At 45.8% G+C, this 23,896-nt stretch overlaps 1 protein-coding gene across 7 annotated transcripts in view; it reads right to left on the bottom strand.

Moving 5' to 3' along the window:
* herc2 (HECT and RLD domain containing E3 ubiquitin protein ligase 2) overlaps positions 1-23,896 on the bottom strand; it is a 48,678-nt gene that overhangs the window by 2,194 nt on the left and 22,588 nt on the right. For 5 of the 7 annotated variants that reach the window (XM_071512537.1, XM_071512568.1, XM_071512552.1 and 2 more), the window contains 54 exons: positions 23,596-23,747; positions 23,272-23,463; positions 22,847-23,034; positions 22,471-22,663; positions 22,185-22,367; positions 21,892-22,076; positions 21,172-21,319; positions 20,855-21,051; positions 20,484-20,714; positions 20,216-20,354; positions 19,751-19,897; positions 18,542-18,684; positions 18,140-18,407; positions 17,337-17,479; positions 17,097-17,195; positions 16,843-17,011; positions 16,500-16,625; positions 16,238-16,346; positions 16,009-16,148; positions 15,732-15,922; positions 15,515-15,620; positions 15,134-15,225; positions 14,855-15,030; positions 14,232-14,343; positions 13,298-13,379; positions 12,983-13,217; positions 12,323-12,500; positions 11,346-11,427; positions 11,067-11,238; positions 10,826-10,970; positions 10,071-10,296; positions 9,814-9,985; positions 9,183-9,369; positions 8,406-8,549; positions 8,097-8,288; positions 7,840-7,993; positions 7,484-7,591; positions 7,230-7,361; positions 6,958-7,116; positions 6,663-6,781; positions 6,395-6,520; positions 6,120-6,275; positions 5,695-6,009; positions 5,289-5,503; positions 4,888-5,065; positions 4,432-4,593; positions 3,579-3,670; positions 3,329-3,468; positions 2,916-3,103; positions 2,498-2,695; positions 2,269-2,352; positions 1,643-1,784; positions 1,187-1,381; positions 815-927 (listed from right to left, as the gene is read on the bottom strand). In XM_071512537.1, coding sequence (XP_071368638.1) covers positions 815-927; positions 1,187-1,381; positions 1,643-1,784; positions 2,269-2,352; positions 2,498-2,695; positions 2,916-3,103; positions 3,329-3,468; positions 3,579-3,670; positions 4,432-4,593; positions 4,888-5,065; positions 5,289-5,503; positions 5,695-6,009; positions 6,120-6,275; positions 6,395-6,520; positions 6,663-6,781; positions 6,958-7,116; positions 7,230-7,361; positions 7,484-7,591; positions 7,840-7,993; positions 8,097-8,288; positions 8,406-8,549; positions 9,183-9,369; positions 9,814-9,985; positions 10,071-10,296; positions 10,826-10,970; positions 11,067-11,238; positions 11,346-11,427; positions 12,323-12,500; positions 12,983-13,217; positions 13,298-13,379; positions 14,232-14,343; positions 14,855-15,030; positions 15,134-15,225; positions 15,515-15,620; positions 15,732-15,922; positions 16,009-16,148; positions 16,238-16,346; positions 16,500-16,625; positions 16,843-17,011; positions 17,097-17,195; positions 17,337-17,479; positions 18,140-18,407; positions 18,542-18,684; positions 19,751-19,897; positions 20,216-20,354; positions 20,484-20,714; positions 20,855-21,051; positions 21,172-21,319; positions 21,892-22,076; positions 22,185-22,367; positions 22,471-22,663; positions 22,847-23,034; positions 23,272-23,463; positions 23,596-23,747 — 8,620 coding nt within the window. The remainder of the gene's footprint in view (positions 1-814; positions 928-1,186; positions 1,382-1,642; positions 1,785-2,268; positions 2,353-2,497; positions 2,696-2,915; positions 3,104-3,328; positions 3,469-3,578; positions 3,671-4,431; positions 4,594-4,887; positions 5,066-5,288; positions 5,504-5,694; positions 6,010-6,119; positions 6,276-6,394; positions 6,521-6,662; positions 6,782-6,957; positions 7,117-7,229; positions 7,362-7,483; positions 7,592-7,839; positions 7,994-8,096; positions 8,289-8,405; positions 8,550-9,182; positions 9,370-9,813; positions 9,986-10,070; positions 10,297-10,825; positions 10,971-11,066; positions 11,239-11,345; positions 11,428-12,322; positions 12,501-12,982; positions 13,218-13,297; positions 13,380-14,231; positions 14,344-14,854; positions 15,031-15,133; positions 15,226-15,514; positions 15,621-15,731; positions 15,923-16,008; positions 16,149-16,237; positions 16,347-16,499; positions 16,626-16,842; positions 17,012-17,096; positions 17,196-17,336; positions 17,480-18,139; positions 18,408-18,541; positions 18,685-19,750; positions 19,898-20,215; positions 20,355-20,483; positions 20,715-20,854; positions 21,052-21,171; positions 21,320-21,891; positions 22,077-22,184; positions 22,368-22,470; positions 22,664-22,846; positions 23,035-23,271; positions 23,464-23,595; positions 23,748-23,896) is intronic. The other 2 variants (XM_071512545.1, XM_071512584.1) reach the window with 1 other exon arrangement.

The following is a 23,896-nucleotide window of genomic DNA, read 5'->3' as shown; positions in this document are numbered from 1 at the left end:
GGTGTGTGTGTGTGGGTGCGCAGACACACACACACACTCACTCGTGCCCACTACATTGTTCTGTGAGCTGACTGTGATTCACTCTCGCTGGAGTCTTGTGCTGAATTCATTCCGCGTCTAACCTTTCTAATATCTCAAGGCAAAACCACAAAACAAGAGCAGCTTTGTGAGAAAACTTCCTTTATCCTCTCCCATATTATCCCAGAGACATTTCAGGAGCTCATGATCACAGTGTGAGGGCAGGAGTCTGCCGTCCCATGCAGAAAAGCCTACGTTGTGGCTCGTACCCACAGTTACGACAATGAATGGAGATGTTATTCATTCTGAAGAACAGGTATTAGCTTTAAGAAATGTTTCACACTGGATCCTTGTTTTAAAAAAGGGCAGCATTTTTTAGTTCCACCCACTATGACCCTCGCCATTTAGCAGGGAACTGGCGAGTTTAAGTTATAATCTGAGCAGGAATGTACAGGAATGCATTCACTTACTCACCTCCTGGTTTATATAACAGATCATAAGGGCTAGACGTCTTATATAATATTAGATAAAAAGATTAACATTCCTTTTACCTCAAGAAGTGGAGGAAGGATATGTCATTCTTTTACACAGAAACAATTATCTCAAGTGACGTTTCATGTGACTCTCAAGCTACACAATGTTTAAATAATGCATAACTAAAAAAACGTCCATATCCTGTTCATTATGTCTTTGTAATATTAGCTATATTTTTATAGTGAATCAATCATTATTGCAGCAGCAGTGAGTAATGCATACACACAAAGAGCCCCATTGAGGAGCAGGACTGTATACGTACCTCACTGAGGTCAGCAATGGTCAGGTTCATGCCCGCCAGCTGTTTCCATACCGGCTCTGCCAGATTCAGACTGAGGGGGCTGCCAGTACGGATGGCAATGCCCAGGAGCACTCCTGCAGGCACAACAAGACAGAGCGGACTACTGTTACTACGTGGAACACACTGATCAAATATGGACGATCAAAAATTCAAATCTGTCACCATTTAGTGTAAAACTTATGCAACCAAAGGAAAGATAAATATCTTTACTAAATTAAGCATGCTGAATACCTCAGGCCAGACATATAATCAGTGAAAATGCACATGAATCATTCATACATGTTGAAATAAATATGCATATTTTCACCAACGAAGAGATTGACTGCATTATACCTAAGAAGCGAAACATGCTCATGTGAAGAGGGGACTTGGCAGCGGGATTGAGCAGGAAACAGTCCCTGTTGGCACCCGACTCGTCGCGGCCGTTGGGGGTGACGATGAGGAGCGGGGTCAGGCCGTTCTGCAGCTCCTCACACATTTCAGCGATGGACTCGCTGTAGCCTCCGCCACAGTCATCCACAGACTCCCCTGAGAAAAGAGCGCGCAAAGACAAATGTATTTGCAACATCCAGGGTGAGGACGAGCCTACAGACCCTGTCGACACTGGTGATAAAACAAAGAGCGATGGGAACATTGGCACAGGCACTCAAAAAGGCTACTCTAATCTATTACTTCTGTCTGTTTGTTCTGCTGCTAATTTACCACTTAGAAAAGGAGTGCAGAGACACTGGGGGCATCAAGCTTGTGCTCCACTCCCTCTGTCCTCACAGTGTGGACATTGGAACCTACCCACAAATTTGACCTTCCAGACGCGATGAGGGAGCAGCAGGCTGTCTGGGCTGAATGAACTCATTTTGGCACACATCTGCCCAAATACAGACTTGGTTCCGTCGGGACCTGCCAGGCCCCCTTTGCTACGGGAACGCTTCACCTGTGGGGCGTAGAAAAGAGAGATCATGGTTTGATCCGTGTGTCCCTGTTCTCCCACTTGTTAACTTTCTGCTAGATAGAGAGGCAACACTGATGGGCATGAATTCCTGGATGTGACAGCTCTCTGCACCACGCATGCAGCCGGAGCTACAGGGGGCGTGTGGAGGTGCAGTGGCCCGAACCAAGGCTCTATGTGGAGTAAAGTCTACAGCTCAGACCAGGAAACCCTACAGACAGGCTGGAGCACGGATCACACACCACACAAAAATCCCCTTATGAAAGATATCACATGTAACGCTCAGGAGGAACCCTGTCTGGAACAAGCCCCACAGTGAGAGTGGGAGTGAGAGGACGGGGTAGGAGGGAGGAGTGAACTACAGTAAGAGTGAGAGGCTTGAGAAAGCAGAAATAAAGGTGATTGTGAAATAGATTTAGAGGGGCAGATATTAACTGCGCATGCTGCCCTCGTGCATTTCTTACTGTACCTGTATCCTATTGAGCTCCACCACAGGTCCATGCTGTCTGTCCCTCACCATTGTGGCTTGAACCACCTTCCGGAAAGCAGCTTCCTGTTCATAGACAAAAAATGGTTCCCGCCAGATAAGAAGCCAGCCAGGCAAGTTATATTCTTACTTCTTGGCTGTAAACGCTGACGTATACTGTATGGTGTGTCTGTGCGTGTGTGTTTGTTCTTTAGATGTCGTGCCTCCTCACCTTGCCCTGGGAGATGAGGATGCCCCTGAGTGTGTCAAAGCCCACAGAGGGGCCGTGGCCTGTCTGGCCCAGCCGACCCTCCAGGTCGAACATGGGGATACAGGGGCAGAAGAGCTCCGAGATGTGATGCAGCAGCAGCAGCCTGTTCCTCAGGGCCATGATGGGGATCTCCTGCAGGTGGTTGTACTCCATGGGCACCTTTAACACACCGCAAAGACAAACCAGTGACTGACTGAGCGTAATAGGCACCTCAAGGTCCGTATGTGGCCTCGTTATATTGATGCCCTCGGTTTGCAAATCTTTACTGACATCTAGTGGAGGTTATGAACAGAGAATTTTTTTTTCCATCTACAGTAGTCCAGAAATATACAAAGAACGGCAGTTTAAGTTCAATTTGAAGCATGGGCGAGTACAGTACCTGTGCTGGCAGTTTTCCAGCGTTGGTGGGCTTGCTAGTGGACCATGCAAGGGTGTGAGCGGAGCCACAGGCCACCCTGTTGATCTTCTTGCCCTGCAGCGCAGCCACCAGCCGTGGCCTCTGGATGGCATTAGTGGTCCCATCTCCAAGTTGGCCCTCATCGTTGTCACCCCATGTGTACACTTCTCCTGAGCCAAACAAAACAGCAGAGCTTTCTATGCAGCCCAAATGCAAGCCCCCCAGCTGCTGGGACTCAATGCTAACAAATCGCAAGATGGCAAACAAACCTTACACAACAAACTGAAACAGCAAACAGCAAAACAATTTGTGAAAAAGTAAGTAAAAGCAGAAGGATGATTGACAACACTAATCTAAAATTGCACGGTGATCATGCAGAAGGCCGTCCTCCATACCATCCTCTGTGCAGCACACACAGTGGAGAGACCCAGTTGCAATGGCGATGACCTTTTTCCCTTGTAGCCCCTGGACCTGTCTGGGTCGGCGAACATGGTCGTCAGAGCCATGGCCCAGCCGATGGTAATCCCCTTTCCCCCTGGGAACGCACAAATACACACTCACGTGAGTCCCCTTCTCGTCTCTAACATTTGACAGTGATGCGAGCAGCCATAACTGAGATTCTACTGTGTAGCACACTGGACATACCATGTGTACACTGCTCCAGACTTGGTGAGAGCCACAGAGAACTGTGAGCCACACTCCACCTTCACCACCCCCAGGCCAGTGAGAGAATCGATCTGCAGACAACAAGGTACAGATACACCAAGACACAGATGCAAGAAATTAATGAATCCAATCAATCATTTGACGGACCATGTTCATGAAGCATGTCAGATCCCCTGGATGACGTCATTTATCCCGGCACATCTACAGTGCACATACAATGTGTCTCAAGCATCACTTCTGGTTAAGTGTGGTTATGTGTTTGTAAATCCAATCTGATCCTCCATTTAAATAAGGAAATCATTCTTGTTCCATTGAAACAGAATGAAACAAAATTGGAAGATTTATGTGTTCAAGACTAAAGGGAAAATATAAAAAGTGTCAAATTATTTTCATGTTAAAGCAATTAACCCCCTGGCTAACATGTAAATTAAAAGTCTAGTGCGTGCCAGTGTGTGTTCCAACTACTCAAAGTGTTACATGAAAGGTGAATTCTTACAGTGCCCTCAATTTGCAAATGTTCGTTTGGTGCCAGATTAAATTTACAGATATACCAGGTGTTTGGCACCAAAAAACAGCTATTAAAAAAGTAGTAATGTCAAATCAGGAAGCTATTATCTATATGAACATTTTTTATTCATATTTTGAGCTCTTAACCCTTAAAATCACCAGTCCCCTGTTTTAAGCTAGCAGCACTGAACAGATGCATGTAGGAAGCGGTGTCATGTCTACTGTTGCTACTACCTCTTCCTTCCCATTGAGAAAAGGAAAGTAATGGGTATAAAGGGATACTCCCGGTGGAAACGAAGGCTTACTGCTGTGTAATTTGCCATACCTTCATGGGTACTTTGCAGCCATCACTGCCTCCCCGGCCCAGTTTGCCATAGTCCCCGTCTCCCCAGGACCAGACCATGTCATCGTCTGTTAGGCACAGAGTCTGGGCATCCCCACTGCCACAGGCTACATCGATGACCCTGTGACCCTGCAGTGCGTCCACCTGGATAAATCACACAGACACAAACATCAGCTCCCCCTCTCCAGGATCCCTTGGGCAAGCTTGTCAGAGTAAGGCAGAGCAAACAGTCTGAATCCTGTCCAAACACTGACAGACTCTCCTGCCTTACATGCTGTGGAACTGCTGTGGGGAACCTAAGAGTTATTTTCACAAGCCCGTTTAGTGTATTGGCAAGCCTGTGGGTGTTTTTAAAAAAAACACTACGGTCAACTTCGAGTATACTATTAACTACAGTAATTTGAGTTGTGAGAGAAACTGTGATAAGTGCCTACTGACCAGTTTGGGTTTGAGCTGGTCCTCGCTGTCTCCGTGGCCCAGCCGTCCGTAGCGGCCCTTGCCCCAGGTGTACAGCTCTCCGCTGGCTGTAATGCAGGCGCTGTGTGCCCCTCCAGCCGCAATATCCACCACTTCCACCCCCCTCAGGGACTCAATCACACGAGGTCGGTCACAGGGACTGAAGTCAAGAGGAGTCACAGTCAACCTTTACACGGTCTTACTCCTGAATTATCATATTAACATGGATTTATGTTACACAGTGTATCTATGGCCATGGCGAAGTGCGTTATTCAGCCTAGCCTAATAATGTAAGCCAAGTTCTGTTCTCTATTGCCAGTGTGTGTATTATGGACTGAAACATTAAGGTGTAGCATGTGTCTAATATCTGATGCAGTAATGACCTCCTATTCCCGTGGCCAAGCTTTCCATCCTCGGCCTCTCCCCATGAATAGACCTCTCCCTCTGAGGACAGTGCCAGGCAATGCTTTCCTCCAGAGTTCACAGCCACTTTCCTGATGAAGACATGTTGGATGGACTCCAGCAGAGTGGGGGTGGACACCGACTCAGTGCCACCGATACCCAACCGGCCCCCAGCTCCATATCCAGTTGCATACAGCTGAGGGTCAAGACCATAATAGTATAACATTATATATGTTCTATCCCTGTAAGTCATCAAATTCACATTGTTGATCAATATTCCCACTAGATTGTGTTACTGTCAAAGAGGTACAGTGTGCAGCATGCTAGATTATGTTTCATACTCTAAGAGATACAGAGACAGTGTGGAGTCTTCAGTACAAGACTAACCTTTCCATCAGCAGTGACAGCAAACAGAGTCTGCTCCCCTCCAATAAGCTGGACGGGCCGCAGCGTGGCGAGGGCTTCAGTGGGGGTGGGCACTTTGACCTTTGCCCCCTCAATGCCCCCCAGCTGACCTCTGTGGTTGTGGCCCCAGCCATAGATGGTTCCACTCCCCCCAGCGGAGAGGGTCCAGTCGTCCGGCCGCCGGTTCATCCACTGCACAAGCTGCTCGTCTTGCTCTCGCTTGAATAAGTCGTGACTCTCATGGAGCCCGTTCATGCTCTCATGATCAGCCATGAGCTCGCGGATTTTCTTGGTAACCTTCAAAGGGTTAGGAATAAAGAAGTAAAATGGATTAACAACATTCTCAGGTCAAATTGTAATGAAGAGAATTGAAGCCTAGCACGGACAGCGCAGCCTGGCGCACCCACCTCATCCAGGAAGGGTCTTGGTAGAGAGGTTCTCTTGTCCAGAGCGATGGCCACTCTGGAGGCAGTGCAGTACCGGCGGAACCATGCCCACTTATGGGTCTCAGCACAGCAGGGTAAGGTGTCCAGCTCAAGGTCGCAGGCAAGAGCAACCAAGACCTGGACACAATGAAAACATTAGCCTATGACAGAAAATTACATCTAATAATCTATGCTAATTCACTACACACTCAACATATGGTGCTACTGTATGGATAAAGACAGAGTCATGATCATACCTTGAAAAATGGGCTATGGAGCAGCTGCTTCCCTCCCCTCACAATGGGGTCTTCATACTCATACTGCCTCTGCAGAGCCTCTGGTAGCCCCTTCACTAGAGCAGCCAGCGCACTGCCAGTGAAACTCTGAGGTTAAATAGATTAAACATTTAAATTAAAAAAAAAACTTTGGCTGCATTCTACTAATTAGGGACTTGGCTCTACATTAAATGTCTCAGTTGAGCTGTTCAGCGAACATTTCCCATCTGTGCAATCGGACAGTACTCACCATAGAGCGAGCTTCGCCTTCACTGTCCCCCAGCAGCCTGTTGATGTTGATGGACTGGCCATACTCTGTGGTCAGAAGCTTGCGTAGTCTCTGTAGAGCCCACATTCTGTGTCCAGCGGCTATAGAGAGAATAAATAGTTAAAATCAGTATGCAGTACAACCCTAAGAAATAATTCTATTCCTAACACAATTGTATCAACTACAAATGCAAATAAATTTTGCCTTTATTTGCCCTATGGTACAGTCTATACATCCTATACATCAGGATGAAGGTGTGAGTCTCTGAGTCTCATACCCAGTGCGCTAAGCTGAGCACAAGCAGCAAGTGAGGCGGCTAGACGGGGCACAATGCTCCTATTGGACGCAAAGTTGAGCCTGAAGTCCAGGAGACAGGTGACCAAGTCCATGGAGGGGCAGGAAAGGATACAGCGATCAGACAGCAAGTCTTTCGGACCTGGTTAAATATAAAAAAAGCTCAGTGTCACCAGCGTAGGCAGGGTGTGTATGTGTATTGACATTAGAGTTAAATATCTTATGACAACAGTAGTGTCAGGTGTTTTTGCTCACCAGCAGCAGGCATGATGGGATAGACGGTGAAGCGCCAGCCCCAGCCGTTGACCGAGCCATCACTTGTGAACTTCCATTTGAGTTCATCGCCTGGGATCCTCAATTCGCTGGACCAGTCAGACCACTCCCGACCTGCAAAACATACACCGGATGTCAATTAATTAATTTCTGCTCCCTCAGCAACCAAGACCTGGTTGCTCTTGAAATGAAATGAAATGAAATGGCTTCATTTCATTGTGTCCACCTCTCATCACCTGATCTAACAGAGACAATCCTATTAGCTCCATCCATGATTGTTAGTGGATCGTGGCGTCTCTCCGTGGAACACTGCCGGTCAAACTCCACCCTCAGACCCTCTGCACCTACAAAAACAAAATGAGAGCTGAGGAAAAAAAAGGCTTTTGCACAGTTACAACTGCCATGTTTTACACAAACAAATGCCTGTAGCTGGGTGGCCTGCTGATTAGAGACCAAAAGTAGCTTGATACCCGCATCAGCCAATCCGTGTTCATCCACAGTCTTGTCGAAGTTTTCTCCAGGAAGATCCTAAAACCTATCCCACTCACTCAAGTTGCTCTAGATAAGGTTTCTGTTGCATTTTCCTATTTACCTGGGATCTTGACAGTGCCGCTGGTAGAGGTGTCATCAGTGTACGGGTGGCTGCTCTCCACCACTACCGGCTGGGAAGACAGACGGCCACTCTGGGAGTCCGTGGCCACATCCTCTAACTCAGTGACACACAACTCTAGGAGCATGTCAGCAACCTGCACACCGTAGAGACCCACAGGAGACAAATGTTAACAGTAGTCCTATAAATCGTGAGGTGTACATGCACAGGGCAACAAATAAAAGAATGCAGTACTTCACCTGCGGATAAGCTGTACCCATGCCAGATAGCACAGCAGACAGAACTTCCTTGCCCTTCTCCCCAGAACGAAGGGACACTGCCAGTTTGAGCAGGTCCACCATCACCCGTGTATCATCAGGCACAAGCAGACTGGTGAACTCATCCAAGTATTGGGGTTCTGGACCCACTACTTTACTCTGGCTCTCAGAGTCCTGAAAATAAACAGAAAATAAGGAAAGGCATTAATAATTCAGATGATTTAAATGTGTATGGCTGGTGTTGCTAGCTTGACCAAATTCAAAGATTTGGCTCTTCTCAGATTGGCTAACCTCTTTTGTCTTGGTCATGGTCTCTGCAATGATGCTGGCTGCTCCAGGGTCATCAGTGACGGGGATGAAAGGACGTGAGGAGGCACCAGAGGCAGATGGAGTCACAGCCGATGATGGGGTCACAGCATCCTCTGAGGAGGGAACCTGTTCACACACACAAAAATTGGAAGCTAGGGCCATGTTCACACTACTACATTAAAGTCAATAGAAAGTGGCCACAAGGTGGACAGAAAGCAGCACTTCCGACAAAGCGCTGTGCACGGTTTCCTTTTAGGGAGAGTGGTGTGCGTCCTGAAGTTCCAACTTTTTAGAGGAACACACACACAATATGGACTTCTTTTTTTGTGACCTGACCAATCACTACCAAGAAGAGGCCGGGTTTCACAGTGTGTAGGCAGCTGACAGTTTACGACTACAACAAGCGAATGAAAATGGAGAAAGCAGCCGTAGAAAAGTTGCTAGTAGCAGTTCTGATGGTTCTGATGATTGGCTGTGAGCTTCTGGTGTTTGTGAATTGGACTCAAGTACTGTTTGCCATTAGTGGCAACCACACAGCTGGTCATTATGGAACAAAGTGCACATTGCGTGACCTGCTGTTTTAAATCAGCACAAAATGCAATTGAGGCAGTGCTTTTATAACAAACAACAGCAGGACAGCGTGAACACTCCCTAGCTGACATTTATCATGAAGATTTTCAGTGACAGGGTGGGAGTTTATAAATTAATGCCGTAGTAAGTCTAGGGTCAGTTTATACAGGCAGGGGCAGCATGCCTCACCTCTCCCTTCTTGTCTTGCCAGGGATTAGGGCTGACCCGCTCCTCAGTCTCAGGGGGGACAGGAGAGCCTTCTTCATCACTCAGACTTGATGAGGAGGAGGAGTCTGACGGGGGAACAGGCGAGCTGGAGGGACACTCCACCGGCAGCATCATACAGGCTGGCATCAGAGCACCAACCACTGCGTCTCTGGGGAACACAAAATACGTCCAATCAACATAACACCCACTAAGGATTTACTAGTGCCAGTCAACAGGTTAAATGATTTGGAGAAAACTTTAAATCTAGACGCGAAACCAACTTAACTGTCGAACGTAGGCTAGCCAATTCAGAATCAAATAAAAATATACTTTTACTTGCTTTTATGTAATGTTGTCGATTGTACCCACTTTTAATCCTGTCTTGTTTCTTATGTTTTTAATGTATTAAATTTTTGACATTTATTCATTTGACCACTTTGTTACAAATGCTTTTCCCAAATTTTTTTTATCCTTTTTATATATCCAACTATTCTTGTTTTTTATGACTTTTTATAAAACACTTTGTTAACTCAGCTTTCAGATTAGTGATACATAAAGAAAGTTTATTATCATCATTATTATACGTACATTTCAAACCCGGGGGACAACATACCTGGCATACATGATTTGCAGGGCAGAGAGCACATGAGACAGAGCCTGCTGTTTGGCCAGGTTGCCGTCCAGAGAAAGGAGAATCTTGGCCAGCGAGGGCCGGTTAGCCTTCACGCTGTTCTGCCCGCTCATTTTGTTGCTGACTGCAGATGAGTCACTGTCTGACTGGACGCCTGTAGAGAACGAGACACAGTTAGCTAGCTCCTTCAGGCTGGGTGTTTGGGCTGTGTTAACAGGCTACAAGGAGAGGGGGATTACCTAGGTAAGATGCTCCGAGGGAGTCCCTAGCCGTCTGGAAAAGGACTGGCTCGTGAACTGAGGGTGTGGTCACATCCACAGTGGTCCAGGCCACGCTGTGGGAGGAGCCACAGGCCACACGGGTGATCTTCTGGCCCTCCAGACCCTGCACCAGGGTGGGCTTCCTGTTCACAGTGGTGGTGCCGTTCCCCTGCTGCCCATGGTCATTGTCACCCCATGCATACACCTGAGAAAGGGAGAGGAGACTTAATGGTTTCAGCATTTCTACATATTTTCCATATTAAACCACAATATGTGAAATGACCAAGGGCCTATAAATATTTAAAATTTGTAGTCATATGTGTATCAGGATTAAACAACAGGTTTCCCAACGCCTTCCAGACTTTTGTGCAATTTCAAAACCCTGTGATTAGGACTAAAGAAAACACAAGAAAAAAAAAAAGCACTGCTCCAAGCACTGCTCAATCTTCTAACAACCTCTTAAAGTGGTCAAATATTGAGTAGCTGAGTCAGATCATAAGAAGTGATTTGCTGAGATTATTAAATTTGTCCTGAGTATTATACAAGGTGAAAGGAGCTGTGTAACCGGGAAGGTCAGAGGTGCCCAGAGGAGTAGAGCGAGAGTAGATATATCAAATCCCACTACAGGAGGACAAATTCGCACATCTGGAACAGTGCCATGTCAGTAAATGAACAGAGTGGCTGAACGATGTGCTCTGGTTTCTAATGCTCTGCTGGAGGAGGTCAGTACAAACCTGTCCTGTTTCAGTGACAGCCAGGCAGTGCAGCGCTCCAACAGCCACGTGGACAATCTTTTTGCCCCTCAGTCCTTCCACCATCTGAGGCTTACGCACATGGACATCAGTGCCATGGCCCAAACGGAAATAGTCACCTTTGCCCCTGGTTGGAAATGCAAAAGTTGTCTGTCGAATCATAGGGAGACAACCAATTGATAATGATGTGCTGTGTGCTGTGTTGAGGACTTAGCTGTCTTACCAGGTCCACACAACTCCAGACTTAGTGAGAGCCAAGGAGAACTGTGCTCCACACTCAATTTGGCATACACCCTGCCCATTGAGCCTCTCTATGTTCTGGGGGATGTTGCAGCCCTCGCTGCCCCCACGGCCCAGTTTGCCAAAATCCCCGTCACCCCAGGAGAACACCAACCCTGAAAAAAAAATCAAAAAAGCGTCACCGATGAGAAACACAAACATATGCATCACCGTCTACAAAAGGCCCCATACAAAGAAACGTTAAGTACATTAACATAAGTACCTTCATCAGTGAGGGCTAGAGTTTGAGCGTCCCTGCTCCCACAAGCCACCTGGATAACGCGGTGTCCCAGAAGCACCTTCACCTGGATGACAAAAACAGAGAGCAGACAGTAGGTTGTATTTTATGTAAAATGAATACTGTGCATCCAATACAATGTAAATTTAAAGGAAGATGACAGGGTGGACCAGCATTAGTCCCAATGGTTCTTCAATGCCTGGTCCAGCCTTTGGGAATTAGTATATTTTACTGGCAAATTACAAGTTCTATTTTTACAGTCCATATACGCACTTCATATTACACATGGATTGGTGGCAGCACAACACTAGTCACAGATAAAGCACCACTTAAGTTAGTGCGGGTTAAGTGCCTTTCTCAAGGGCACCTGGAGGTAGAGCAGCAGCTGTGTAAAGTGATATAAGCAGTCAGTACTCAGATTCTGGAGTCCGTCCAGAGCAGCAGCCAGCCCACTTAAAGGGTGACTGTAGCCCCAGTTTCAGTCACCTACCCCACTAGTGTGAAAAATGTAACGAATGGGCGTGGAGAGCAGTGGTGGAGAGGGAGGGGGGCAGGGGGAGCAGCTATCAAATCAATCTGATTATGTAGAGTCTAATTAAAATAAGACGCTAACCCCAGTGACGTTCACCTACTGAAAAAATAATTGTTGATTTAGTGCATCGGCAGTTCAAAATATGCACTTATACTATGCAGAGGTAATACCTAGTATTATTGTCTTCTATCTTAAACAATACCTAGATGTCAGTTAATATCTCAAAAACATGTGTAAGTGTTTCTGACCCCTTTAATGGCGATTCTCATTTGCTGTTTCTATTAGTCTTCCAGCAGCCAGAGTAACACTATGCTCTCTGAGCTGTCAATCCCAGGGATAGAACCAGTGATTTCCACATTATGCTGCCCACTACTAAGGTCAAGCCTATCACCATTCCTGTAAAGTAAACAATTGGGGATTGAAGACGTACCAGTTTAGGCCTGAGCTGAGTGGTGTTGTCCCCATGTCCGAGGCGGCCATACTCCCCCAAACCCCAGCTGTACAGCTCCCCACTGGAGGTGATCGCTGCACTGTGAGAGCTGCCGCAGGCGATGTCACGTATACGCTTGGTCTTCAGCGCCTCAATCAACCGAGGCTTGTCACAGTTCCTGGGTGGAAGCACATTAACTATTAGCTCCACTGTTCTAATCAGGAAGAACTGTTAATAACACTGTATCTACTGTTAAACAGGAATAACCTTTGATTTAACTACTATTTGAATATGAACAACAACCGAGACTCTAGTCTGTGAAGTCATATTGATGCAAAGCCTGGAGCTGGAAAATGAACTTGTGGAGTCATAATCTTTTACATCCAAGTAAACATACATACAAGTACAAATTCCAGACTATAAAATGTGTAATTTTCCTCAGAAAATCACCCTGGGCCGCAGTCACCTTTCCCATCTTCCCCACTTATTCTCTACAGAGCTGTATATGGGTGCGACAAACTCTTATCTGGCTATTTCAAGAATACCCAGCAGGAGATAATATTGTTGTTGCATGTTCACTATCACAGACCTAGCTCTCATAAAGTACAGGAATGATACAATTCAAAGCAGCAGGTGTTCCCCTTTAAGGTAATGACATACATTCTGCTGAAGTGTCCCAGTTTGCCGTCGTCTCCCTCGCCCCAGGAGAACACCTTGCCGTCCACAGTGAGGGCCATGGCATGGCGCCCCCCAGAGTGCACAGCAACCTTCTTCACCACGTAGTTACTGAGAGCAGTGATCTGCCGGGGGATGGGGATGGTCCCACTGGACAGGCCCAGGCCTAACCTGCCGTTTGTGGCCTCTCCACATGCATACACCTTCCCCTCCACCGTCACTGTAACAGAGACAGATCAGTTACACACACCGGATATTTGCATGTCACACACATAAACCCAAGTGGCACTGCTCGCTCACCTGCAAAGAGGCTTTTCGAACCACCGGCCACTTGCACCACATTGAGTGCAGAGAGGGTTTCAGAGAAGGAAGGCACCTTGATCTGTGGACAACATAAACAAAACTGATGAGCAAACAGAATAGCTTAGGAGCCTCTTCCACAGGCTGGCCCCAGGGATGTGTCGCATCCCCTCTCCTGTGCATTCTCTACACCCATGGCTGCAGGAGCCATTAAGAAGACTGGCACTGGCACATCATGAAATTTGCTGATCATACGGTATATCATAATCTAGTTACAATATCATGAGACAGAGCACGGGCCTGTGGTTGAGGAGTTTGTACTTGGGCGTAGTGATGCATTGCTGCACACCATGTGTCCAAAACATAACACTCTGTAATTGATTTTAGAAAGAAATAATCATGATCAAGATATTGACTTTGTGCAAGATACAAGTATTTTTAAACTAAATTTTGACCTTAATACTGACACTATTGGAAAGAAGGTTTAACAGGTACAGATTATTTTAAGCAAGCAATACTTTATAGTATAGTGAAAGTAGCAAATAAGATCACTGGCGTCCAGCAGAACACTCTCACTGACGTCTATGTAAGAAAAGTCTTATGTAAATCTCAGAGTATCATGAACTACCGTGGTCACCCCTTGTGGAGAGGATTTTAGCCATGCAAGTTCAGGCAACCACAAGCTAAACAGACTGAAGTTCTCATTTATTCCACGTGCCATCAACAGATTCACTTTCCACCCCATGCTTCCTTGCTTGTTTTCAGCACTTTGAATTTTTCATTAGATGTGTCTTAATGTGTTTATTTAATGGGTCTTATTTGTAATCTGTATAATGTCTGTCTGTTATGTTGTGTTTTAATGCCTTGCTGCAGCGAAGCTTCCAATTTGGGACAAATAAAAGTCTTGAAGTTGAATTATTATTCCATTATGCACCTTAGACCCCTTGAGTCCTCCCAGTTGATCCTTGTCATTTAGCCCCCAGACAAACACTTTGGTCCTGATGGTGGCTGCCGACTCCAACCCTGATGACTTCTTCCGGGCAAGACTGAGGGGCAAAACAAAGACAAACACTGAGCACCAGAATATGAATTCAACACAAGACTTTCCCGTCTCGTTAGTTTGAAAACTAAAAATCAACAACATTTAGACTACAGGAAAAGATAAAAGACCCTCTTATAGTTGTGATGTACATACAGCTTAACATTGGTCCACAGAGCCAAACATTATTCAACCAAGGTAATTTTTGATCCATCTCAGTTGAGATGCTTTCAGCAAGGCATTTATCATTGCATAAAATCTGATGTGACTCCCCTGTGCTGAAAAACCTAGGTGAGCATCTACATAGAAATCTACACTTGCGCCTGGCACAGCACAGTTGCCAAAAGCTGCCATCAATAATGCTCTTTGCCCTCAATTTATTGTTTCACTTGTCAAATTCCCAAAGTACAGACTGCAGTAAAGGTGAGCCAGGTTCAGTAGAAATCCACAGCCAGATTCCACATGCTTGTGGCACAAAAAAACAGCATTTAACATATTTAGTCCTTGACCCATCATACCTCCCAGTGGCAGTTTTGTCATCATCCTCTTCCTCATTGTCAGATGCCAGGAAAGGGACTGTGGCCAAGTCTTCATCCTCCGCTCTGATACGCCCCACAATGCCAAGTCCGTGGATCTTGCAGTCGATACCAGAGCTGCGGCACTGCTTAATGGCAATCTCAATGTATCTGTGATACTGCGGGAAAGACGTCATCCAAGTTATCATCCAGCTACATATTTTAAGACACAAAAATGTCATTTCAAGTTCAAGTCTACTGACAAGTGTTCAGCCAACCAACCTCAGTACAGTCACTGAGTAGAGGGACAGTGGTGTCTGTGGGATTGATGTTAATTGTCTTCAGCTCAATCAAGTTGTTCAGAGAGCTGCCACCTATATATATATATATTAAAAAAAAATATACAAAATATATTTTTTTAAAAACATGAGATATTTTTTGTACAAATGGCAAACATTGTCTATACCATACACAGAAGTATCATAGCACAGAAAGCGGTGGAGTGAAACATCAAAGCCCAGAAAAATTCTTCAACTGCGTTGAGAGTTGGCTTCCACATGGACTGTACCACATTGCGGTGCCCTTTTTGAGATATTCTGCTGACAGGCAGACAAACAAAAAAACATACATTTAACCCTATAGACAGTGAGTGATTCTTGGCACCTGACACCACCACCAGTGAGGGCATGTAGCTGCTGTCTGCTGGGTCTACAACCATCTTCAGCCTATGGACCAGAACATCTGGGAAAAGCTCCAGACGGATCCAGTGCTGCAGAGAAATAGAACAACAAAACCCGTCAGGCAACGCAGTACACTTTGACAAAGCAAGACAAACTACATCATCATTCTATGTATTTGAGTGCACAATTCAATGTCCTACCTTTCCCTGGGAGCCAGAGGACTGCCAACACTGATCACTGCAGTCTATGAGGCGTGAGGCCTGGTTAACAGAGGATGAGACATTGAGGCTCTTGACGGCACGAGACCACTCGTCAATCAGCATCCCACGCTGGCTGCTGTGATGCTTCTTTAGCTGCTTTCCTGAGCGCCCACAGAATGCCGGAGACTGGCCTGATTGTAGGGAGATGAACAACAGATTTACACACACGTGCACCAACACCATGTATAAGAACTATCTGAGTGAATGTGTGACTCACCTGGCTCATTGATTCTGCCAAAGGAATGCCTGGTGTTATGTTTGCGAGTCTTGAAACAGTTTTCACAGAAGTCAAAGTCATCGCAGTTCCTGCATTTGAACCTGGGGCCATTTATAGGGAACATCTGACAGCCATCACACCTGACAACAACACAGGGGCTGGATTTGAACAAGATGACAGGGATACATGGGTTATCAGTCTGGACAGAGGGCTTTAAACACACTCCTACCTCACTCCAGGGTGAACACTGGGCACCAGCTCCATCTCAGACAGCAGACCAGTCCAGTGGGACTGCTGGGGGAAGTCTACTATCACATCCTTTCCATTGGCACTGAAAGCTAAAACAAACCGTTCAGCTCCATTAGTATGGAAAACAGTTGATACAAATTACAGCATCATTTACTCAGGTATTTATTCATCAGATACAGATGATAAACAGAATCAAAATGGGAGAGTATACCCATTCTTAAATGCTACTGAGAAGGGCTTACCTTTCACAACTCCAACACTCCTGTGAGTGACGGAGCCCCATTTGTACTTTGGCGTTGTGACTGTGGGTTTCACCCTCACTTTGTCACCAATCTTTATATGGGATGGAGAACTTTGTGGTGGGAACCCTGGAAGAGCAAACAATAATCAGAATGATTCAAAAACATTTCAGAAGGTTCCCACACCCACACATAACTTCCAGGATGATTCAGTGACTATTCAATGATTCAATGCAACGAAGAGAAAACATGCTGCCAAGGTTTCCCCAGAACTAGTCACTTGTCAATATCACCACCGGAATCGTAAATGTCACTTCACAGTCTCACAGCTTAGAGCAACACTTACCAAGTAGCTCGGTGTGGATGTAGCGGACCCAGTATGTTCCTCCTTTTTGCTGCCAGTCACACTGCACATTCAAGTCATGAAGTCCATCTCTGTCCAGCTTAATCACCTTACCGACATCTCCATCGTACACTTCCTCGTACGTTCTACAGCACTTCACCATCATCCCCACCTGCACAGACGTCGGTGATCCATCAGACACATGTCACACTTCCTGATGGTAGTTTCAGATGATTCTCAGAGACGGCTGTTCTTACCTGAATGTTCTCTCTCACATACACGGCATAATCATCATTGCTTTGGAAATCTGATCTCTTCTTAAATGTTTGGCTTTCAGTAACCACTGCTCCTGGAGGCTGATGGAACAGACAGACAATATCAGATATCAAGCCATTATTAATCATGTCACAATAAGGACAATCTGACAGGTTGGGGGACAAGTGACTGATTTTATTGTTGAGAGGGTTATGCCAGAAATAAAACAGCAAGTAATGTACCACAGGGAAGGCAGGCTCTGCCTCCTCTAGCTCCTCCAGCACCTCCTCATCAGAGTATTCATCTGACACAGTGTCGGCATCTGACAGCTCAGTGATGTGAATGTCTGGATGGTCCAGCAGCCAGCCCACCAGAGACTCCACACCTGACACATGAGCTCAATTACTTTCCCAAAGCAATATTTCAAAATATATCACATAATACTGTGAATCAAATACATGTCAATGCTCAGTTCTAGGACTAGATCCACACCACGGACAGTGCAGTAAAGTTTCTTTAGTTGCTACTTATCATACACTGTAGCTACAAGTGTGATTTTAAATCAGGAGGATGAATGCTGCAACAGCAGCCTGAATTTATTTATTTCTCACACCCAAACCAATAACCTTCTGAAAAGAAAAGCAACACTAACTACCTAACTACGGTTCATTTAAGTTGTCTAAATAATCCTGCACTCTGCACTCAACTTAGAACAATGCATGTACACAATTACAAACATTTGTACAAAGCCTGATTCAAAATAACCAATTAATGCAAACAATATTGTTTCAACTGTAATCTTCAATGGCCAGCACAGGAAAAGAAAGATTAGTGTGGTGTGTATTGTTATTCAACAAGTACATGGTTAATCACTTTAACTGTGTTTTTTCACAGAAAATAATTTTACTATGAGGGAAGACATCTGTATCATGAATTAAACTGCAACATGAACCAAGTGTTATATTCCTACTGTTCAACAGTCACACTGTCACAAGCGCACATGCAAATGTGCACATATTCATACTTATGTCATATGATACCATACCTGGGACACCAGAGGCACTGCCTGTAGTTCCAGACAGCGACTTCAGAGCAAACTCAATGTTTTTCCTCTGGAAGCCCATCTCCATCAGCTGGAGGACGATGGGCAGGGGAGGGACAGGGGAAGCCTTCTGTTTCTTCTGTTTGGGCGGTCTGACATGCTGCACGGTGACAGGAGTGGTGGCCTCACTGGAGCTGCTCTCCTCAAATAGGGGAGAGGAGGGGTGGGTGGATTCCACTGCCAGGTATTGACATACTGCCAGAGCTGCAGCCTACACATAAAGCAATACACAGGTAGCACTGAGGTCAAACCAAGTAACCAGCTCTGTAATCTTGGTAATGTATTTAACATTACCATTTACATTTACTTCATACCAGTTCACTGAAGAATGGTCCATTGACTCACCTCCAGCTCTTGTCTGTCAAAAATGGCCTTGATGGGGGAGGGCTGAGTGGCAGCAGACAGCAGCTGCTGCAGGAGGATCAGAGGGGGCAGGGGACCTTCAGGAGACAAATCTCCCACATCAGGAGACGACACCACTGGGTCCTCTGCAAGAAAGACACAAGGGAGAAGTGTCTCAAGAAGCCCAACCAGAGATATAATGTCAAACAGTTATTTACCATGGTAGATAATATTTAGATGCCAGAATGGTGCTACATACTTCTCTTAAGAAAAAACAAGTCTGTCTGATCTTCAACCACTCTGAACAATCTACAATCTATTCTTCCTTTGACTCATCAGTACATCCACCCACTTGAAGTCTCATGGAAAACCTCCAAGGTGTGCAAGGTAAGCAGATTGGTTAATCAGACATTGCTAAGTTCGCCCACCCACACAATAGCTGCAATGCTGTATCAAAAGAACCTGCACTAATTGTGCATACGCAGCTCATCGTGACCAACAGCCATGTCCGCCCACTGGGTGCCTTGCAAGCAAAGTCGCTCAGTATTGTTATCTAGGGATGCTGCTGCCCCAAAACAGCAGCGGAGTGCAGCAGAAAGCAGAAAGATAGGAGCTGAGCTTCATTAGGTTTCACTAAGCACTATGGGTCACTTCTTTTCCATCCATGCCAATTTCCATTACTCTCAGACAATGGCATGGTTCGTAGATATTTTCCATTTCAAAATCCCATACTTTCTCCAGATCTTAATTTCCTGAAATACTGAAATCTTTCAATTTCCTGTGGAATGACAGTGGGTCCACAACTACATATAAAGTGTATACATATAAAGAGTTTCTTTCCACAATGAGATATCCACCATTTGAAAAATGTGACAGCTACTCTGACAAAATGATTACCATCATGAAAATAAAACTGTTGAATATTACTTAAGGTGTAAGCTATCTTGAGACCTCTGTTTACAAAACAGAACAGTTTTAGGGGATACAGTTATTGTTTGAAGCAATGAATTTCAGGTAACATATTTTTTCCAAAATGGATAAGTAGCATTTTGTATTGAAACTATATCTATCTCAGGACTGAAGAGCAACAATTTTCCATACTTTTAAAGATTTTATTTTTAACACAATTTCCAAATTCCCCTTTCAAGATCTGTAAATTACTAAATCAAATTATCAAATAAAATTTCCATTCTTTTCAGACTTTGGTCTTACCACTGGGGTTGGGTCCTATGTCCAGAACTGCCGGCTGGGAGAGGATCTGCCTGAGTTTGTCCTGGTGAGAGAGCAGGGCCCGCGCTGCCTTTAAAATATACAGCCTCAGCTGCTGGCACCGCAGCAAATGGATGTCCACCTGGTCAGCTGAAGACACGATAGGTTTGATTACATCCACTGGACTAGAACACCGTTTCTGAGCACTAAATCCAAACATGCTCACAACAACACTTTAAAACCTTGTGTTGTGGTCATCATTTGTTAAGGAGTGAGACGAGCTAAAAGGAGAGGTGCAAACACACGGAGCTGGGTGGCGTGGTTACAGACAAAATAAAGCATAAGAACAGAGTGAGTAAGATGAGTGCCGCTTATGATTACTTGATCATGTTTATGACTCACTGGAGAGCTCATTAAGTCTACAGCACTTGTGTGTTGATTTCAGCAGCCACTTGACAGTTTCTGTACCTGTAAGCCCCCGGCTAAGGGACTTCTTCATGCGCTGTTTCTCCAGCTTGCTGCCAGCTAGGTTGACCAGCTGGGCCCAGACTGCCAGCATGGGCTCTGTGAAGGGCAGGTTCTGCACACTGAAGGAAACTACTGGCAGCTGTGGAAAATAAACAATCAAAAGATCACTCCATCAGTATTTTATTGTCTAATGAATTCTGTCTCAGGTGTAAGCAGGGCTAATTTGTGAGTTGCATGTAGACATTTGAGCATATAAACACTTCCATACCGGTTTGAGTTGGCTGAGCAGGCAAACCCTGCAGGTCCTCATCTCGTGAAACTGGACGGTGATGCGCCCTTTTGGGGTGATGCGAGTGACTGTTCCCTCTCCATACTCTTCATGAATGACCTGGCCTCCCAGCCTGAGGCGCCCATCAATTCCCCCAATGACTGCCAGCACAGCCATCAGACTGCCCACTCTAGGACCCTCAGAATCAGGAAAATATTCCTCCAGGAAACACTGAAAAAGGGAGAAGAAAGATTTGTTTATTTAAGAGAACTGATTTTATAAATAATGAATTAACAATTGAAGCACAGCTGCAAATTTGACATTTAGCACACACAATGATTAAACCCGTAACACTGTGCAATAGTCCTTACTGCTTCAGAATGGCGGCCTGCCATGACATCTCCAATGGAGCTGAGCTGAGTGTTGATGTACTCATTTATCAGGCCGTTCCACTGGCCCAGAGAGTGCAGAGTGCGCAGGACAGCAACAATCTCCTCAGCCAATGTGCTGCTGTGAGTGGCTGTAAGAGAAGCCTGAGGGCGGGACTTCCTCCTTCGCAGGGAACCATCTGTGGCAGGGAATAGGGATTTGACAATACATATTACAGAGAGAACATCTCAACTCCAAATTAATCAATGGCATTCCATGTGAAATGGCTGAAAAGCCTGAGTGAGATTCATGATCATACCTCTGAGCAGTGGCAGGTCTGAAGAGCAAGTGCTCAGGAGGCTACCCAGGAAGCCAAACAACTTCTCCACCAGGAACTTCATGTCCTGAGAGCGCTCCATCTTGTCCCACGATGGCAGCACCGCCTGCAGGAGACGGAGTGCCAGGATCTGGAAAAAAGGGACAAGGAAGGTAACCTCCCATTGAGATACTGTTTTGGGACATTATTCTCAACTTTTTGCATTTCTTAATGTGCCATAAAATAAATTATCTTTAAGTGTTTTAACTGTTTTTAATTATGCAAAAATAAAATTTGAAAAATACAAAATCTTTTCTGGGGAAAAAAACAAAAACAAACATTCACCACTTTTGGGAATATTGGTTTACATCATATGCTGTTTGTAACAATGATTTTTCAGCCTTTATTCTCTGCATAATTGGTCATATTGTGTCTCTTGTTAACAAAGCTGACATCAGGCCTCTTCACGGAATCTTAATTGGTTTTCAGAGGTTGGATAGGCTGTGCTTTGCAGTAATTCATGTACCGCTGAGGTTTCAAATAATTTATAAACCATCAGCCTCCCACAATTATAGGTAAACTGAGGATGGTGCACTTTTACCAAGTTCCCCCTGACATATTTCCCTACAGATCTCCATAATAAAATTTGTCAGAATGAACTCACAGAGACTGCACCATCAACACCATGGGAAGCACATCTAACACATAGCCATGGAACCCCACCTGTCTCTGCAGAGTGATAGCATTGAAGGACTGGTGTCCCTCCACAATCCGGATGAGCAGGCCAATCCATGCCGAGGTGCTGAGGGTGCTGCACATTTGGGGCATGAGAGCGATGCTGCGTATGAAGCCCAGCGTACACCAGCTCCTGTGCTGCTCCCGAGACACCAACCTGTGGGAGGGACAGCCTGACAACACAGATTCAAGTTAGAATGAGATAACAACACATCACACCACCACCACACACACTGCCGATCAAGATGAAATGTGCTTCATCAGTGTGGCGGATCAGCTACCTGACTTGTCATTGGCTCCACTCTCCACTAGCATCCTCAGAAGCCCACAGAGGGTCCGGGTAGCGTCTGTCTGCAGCACCTCTGCGTAGATCCCAGCTGATAGAGACAGAGTCTTCAGCAGGTTGACTGTGCTGGTCAGCATCATGGCTGTAGGATGGCTGCTCTTCTCCATCGGCTCCCCTTCTGTAACAAAGAGGGCACACAACAGATTGCAGAGATCATTCATTGAACCTCACATTTTGCTTGTAACTGAGGTGATTCATACTGAGGCATATTGTGGGCTGACCTGTGTCATCCTCTGTGTCTGAGTCCTCAGTGGCGGGCTGGGCAGCTGGTGGTGGCTCTGCCAGTTTAAGGTCATACTTGCCCTCTTTGCCCATCCTGTAGGAGTTGGTGCTGCTGGTATCCCACTGAACCCTGATCCAGCCGTCCTCACCCAGCTCCCCGATGACCCGGCCGAGACCTGGAGCTGGACCATCCTGTACAGAGTAGGCACAGGGTCAAATACTAATCAGCAGCCCTGCTTTAGTTAGTGAGACGTTGAGTTGTGGCAGCACAAGATTAATGAAGCAGTGATCTATCAGCTGTCAACTTGATTGTAAAATTGATTCTAACATGTATAATGCTTTTATTAATCTTATTCATGTGCTCCAGTATCTTACCTGATCTCCCCATTTCCAGTCCAGTCCCCTCATGACCCTGGTGCCTATCTTCATCATGGCAGCCAGCTCTGGGCCAGAGGCAGGCAGGGGGGCGGGGGTGGCCTCTTTTCTGGACTCCTCCAGCACTGTGGCTGAGCCTCCGTGTGTACATAAACTCAGGTCCTCCTCACTGCTGTCTGTGCTGGGACCTGGGATAAAATAAAAGACAATAAAACAATAAAAGAGACATTAAATACTTCTGTATCCATCATGCAACGAGTGTTAATTTATGACCTGTGAATTTTTTTTTTTTCCAAATTCTGCATTGAGGCACAGAAAAACCTGATTGTTGATACATTTTGTTTTACTGATAAGCATCACAGGCGATCTCTGCTTCTGTTCTGACTGAGCCCTGTATGTTGAGTATGGAGATTGACAGGCCTCACCAATGAGCCTGAGGATACTCTGTGTGAGGGCCAGCATGCCGGAGTTCAGCAACAAACTGAGGCTGTTGGCCCCATGCTTCAGGGACAGCATATGTATCATGGCCAGGAGGAAGCGGGCTTGTGGAATGGTGCCAAGGCTTGGTCCCGCTGGGTTCTCATTGGTGATGGTCTGCAAGGGAACAGGCTGCACACCTGGTTGACAGACAGAAGCACATGGTGGAGAAGTTAACTTGTGTATATTTCTGGTAATAAAATGACATCACAAGATTACTAGTTTAGTTTAGGTACCCTGGACTGAAGTAGCCGTATAACCGTGCCACTCACCAAGCTCTTTGAACCGGGCGCTGGCCTCAAGCAGGATGTTGCGAACGTTCTGGATGGCCCAGGAATACAACTTGCCGAAGGTCACCTCCAGAAGCATGCGGTTGAAGGGAGGGATCAGATCCACATCCTTCAGGCAGTCAGACAGGGGCTCTCTGAGAGGGAGAGATGAAACATTAGAAGGCTCAGTAACTAAACACGTACGGAAGCAGAAACACCTGCCTTCATTATATCATTGACAGCTCTTCATTTGCTTTAGCAGATGCACAACATCACACAAAACTGCTTGTGTAATGTCTTTTGA

This window comes from Centroberyx affinis, unplaced genomic scaffold (genome assembly GCF_046629955.1).
Source record: "Centroberyx affinis isolate AG114_WGS23_722 - 3 ecotype Tasmania unplaced genomic scaffold, CSIRO-AGI_Caff_v1 ptg000278l_1, whole genome shotgun sequence".
In the NCBI taxonomy this organism is placed as follows: Eukaryota; Metazoa; Chordata; class Actinopteri; order Beryciformes; family Berycidae; genus Centroberyx; species Centroberyx affinis.
The sequence above is the reverse complement of the archived record's forward strand: the minus strand, read 5'-3'. Positions and strand labels throughout refer to the sequence as shown.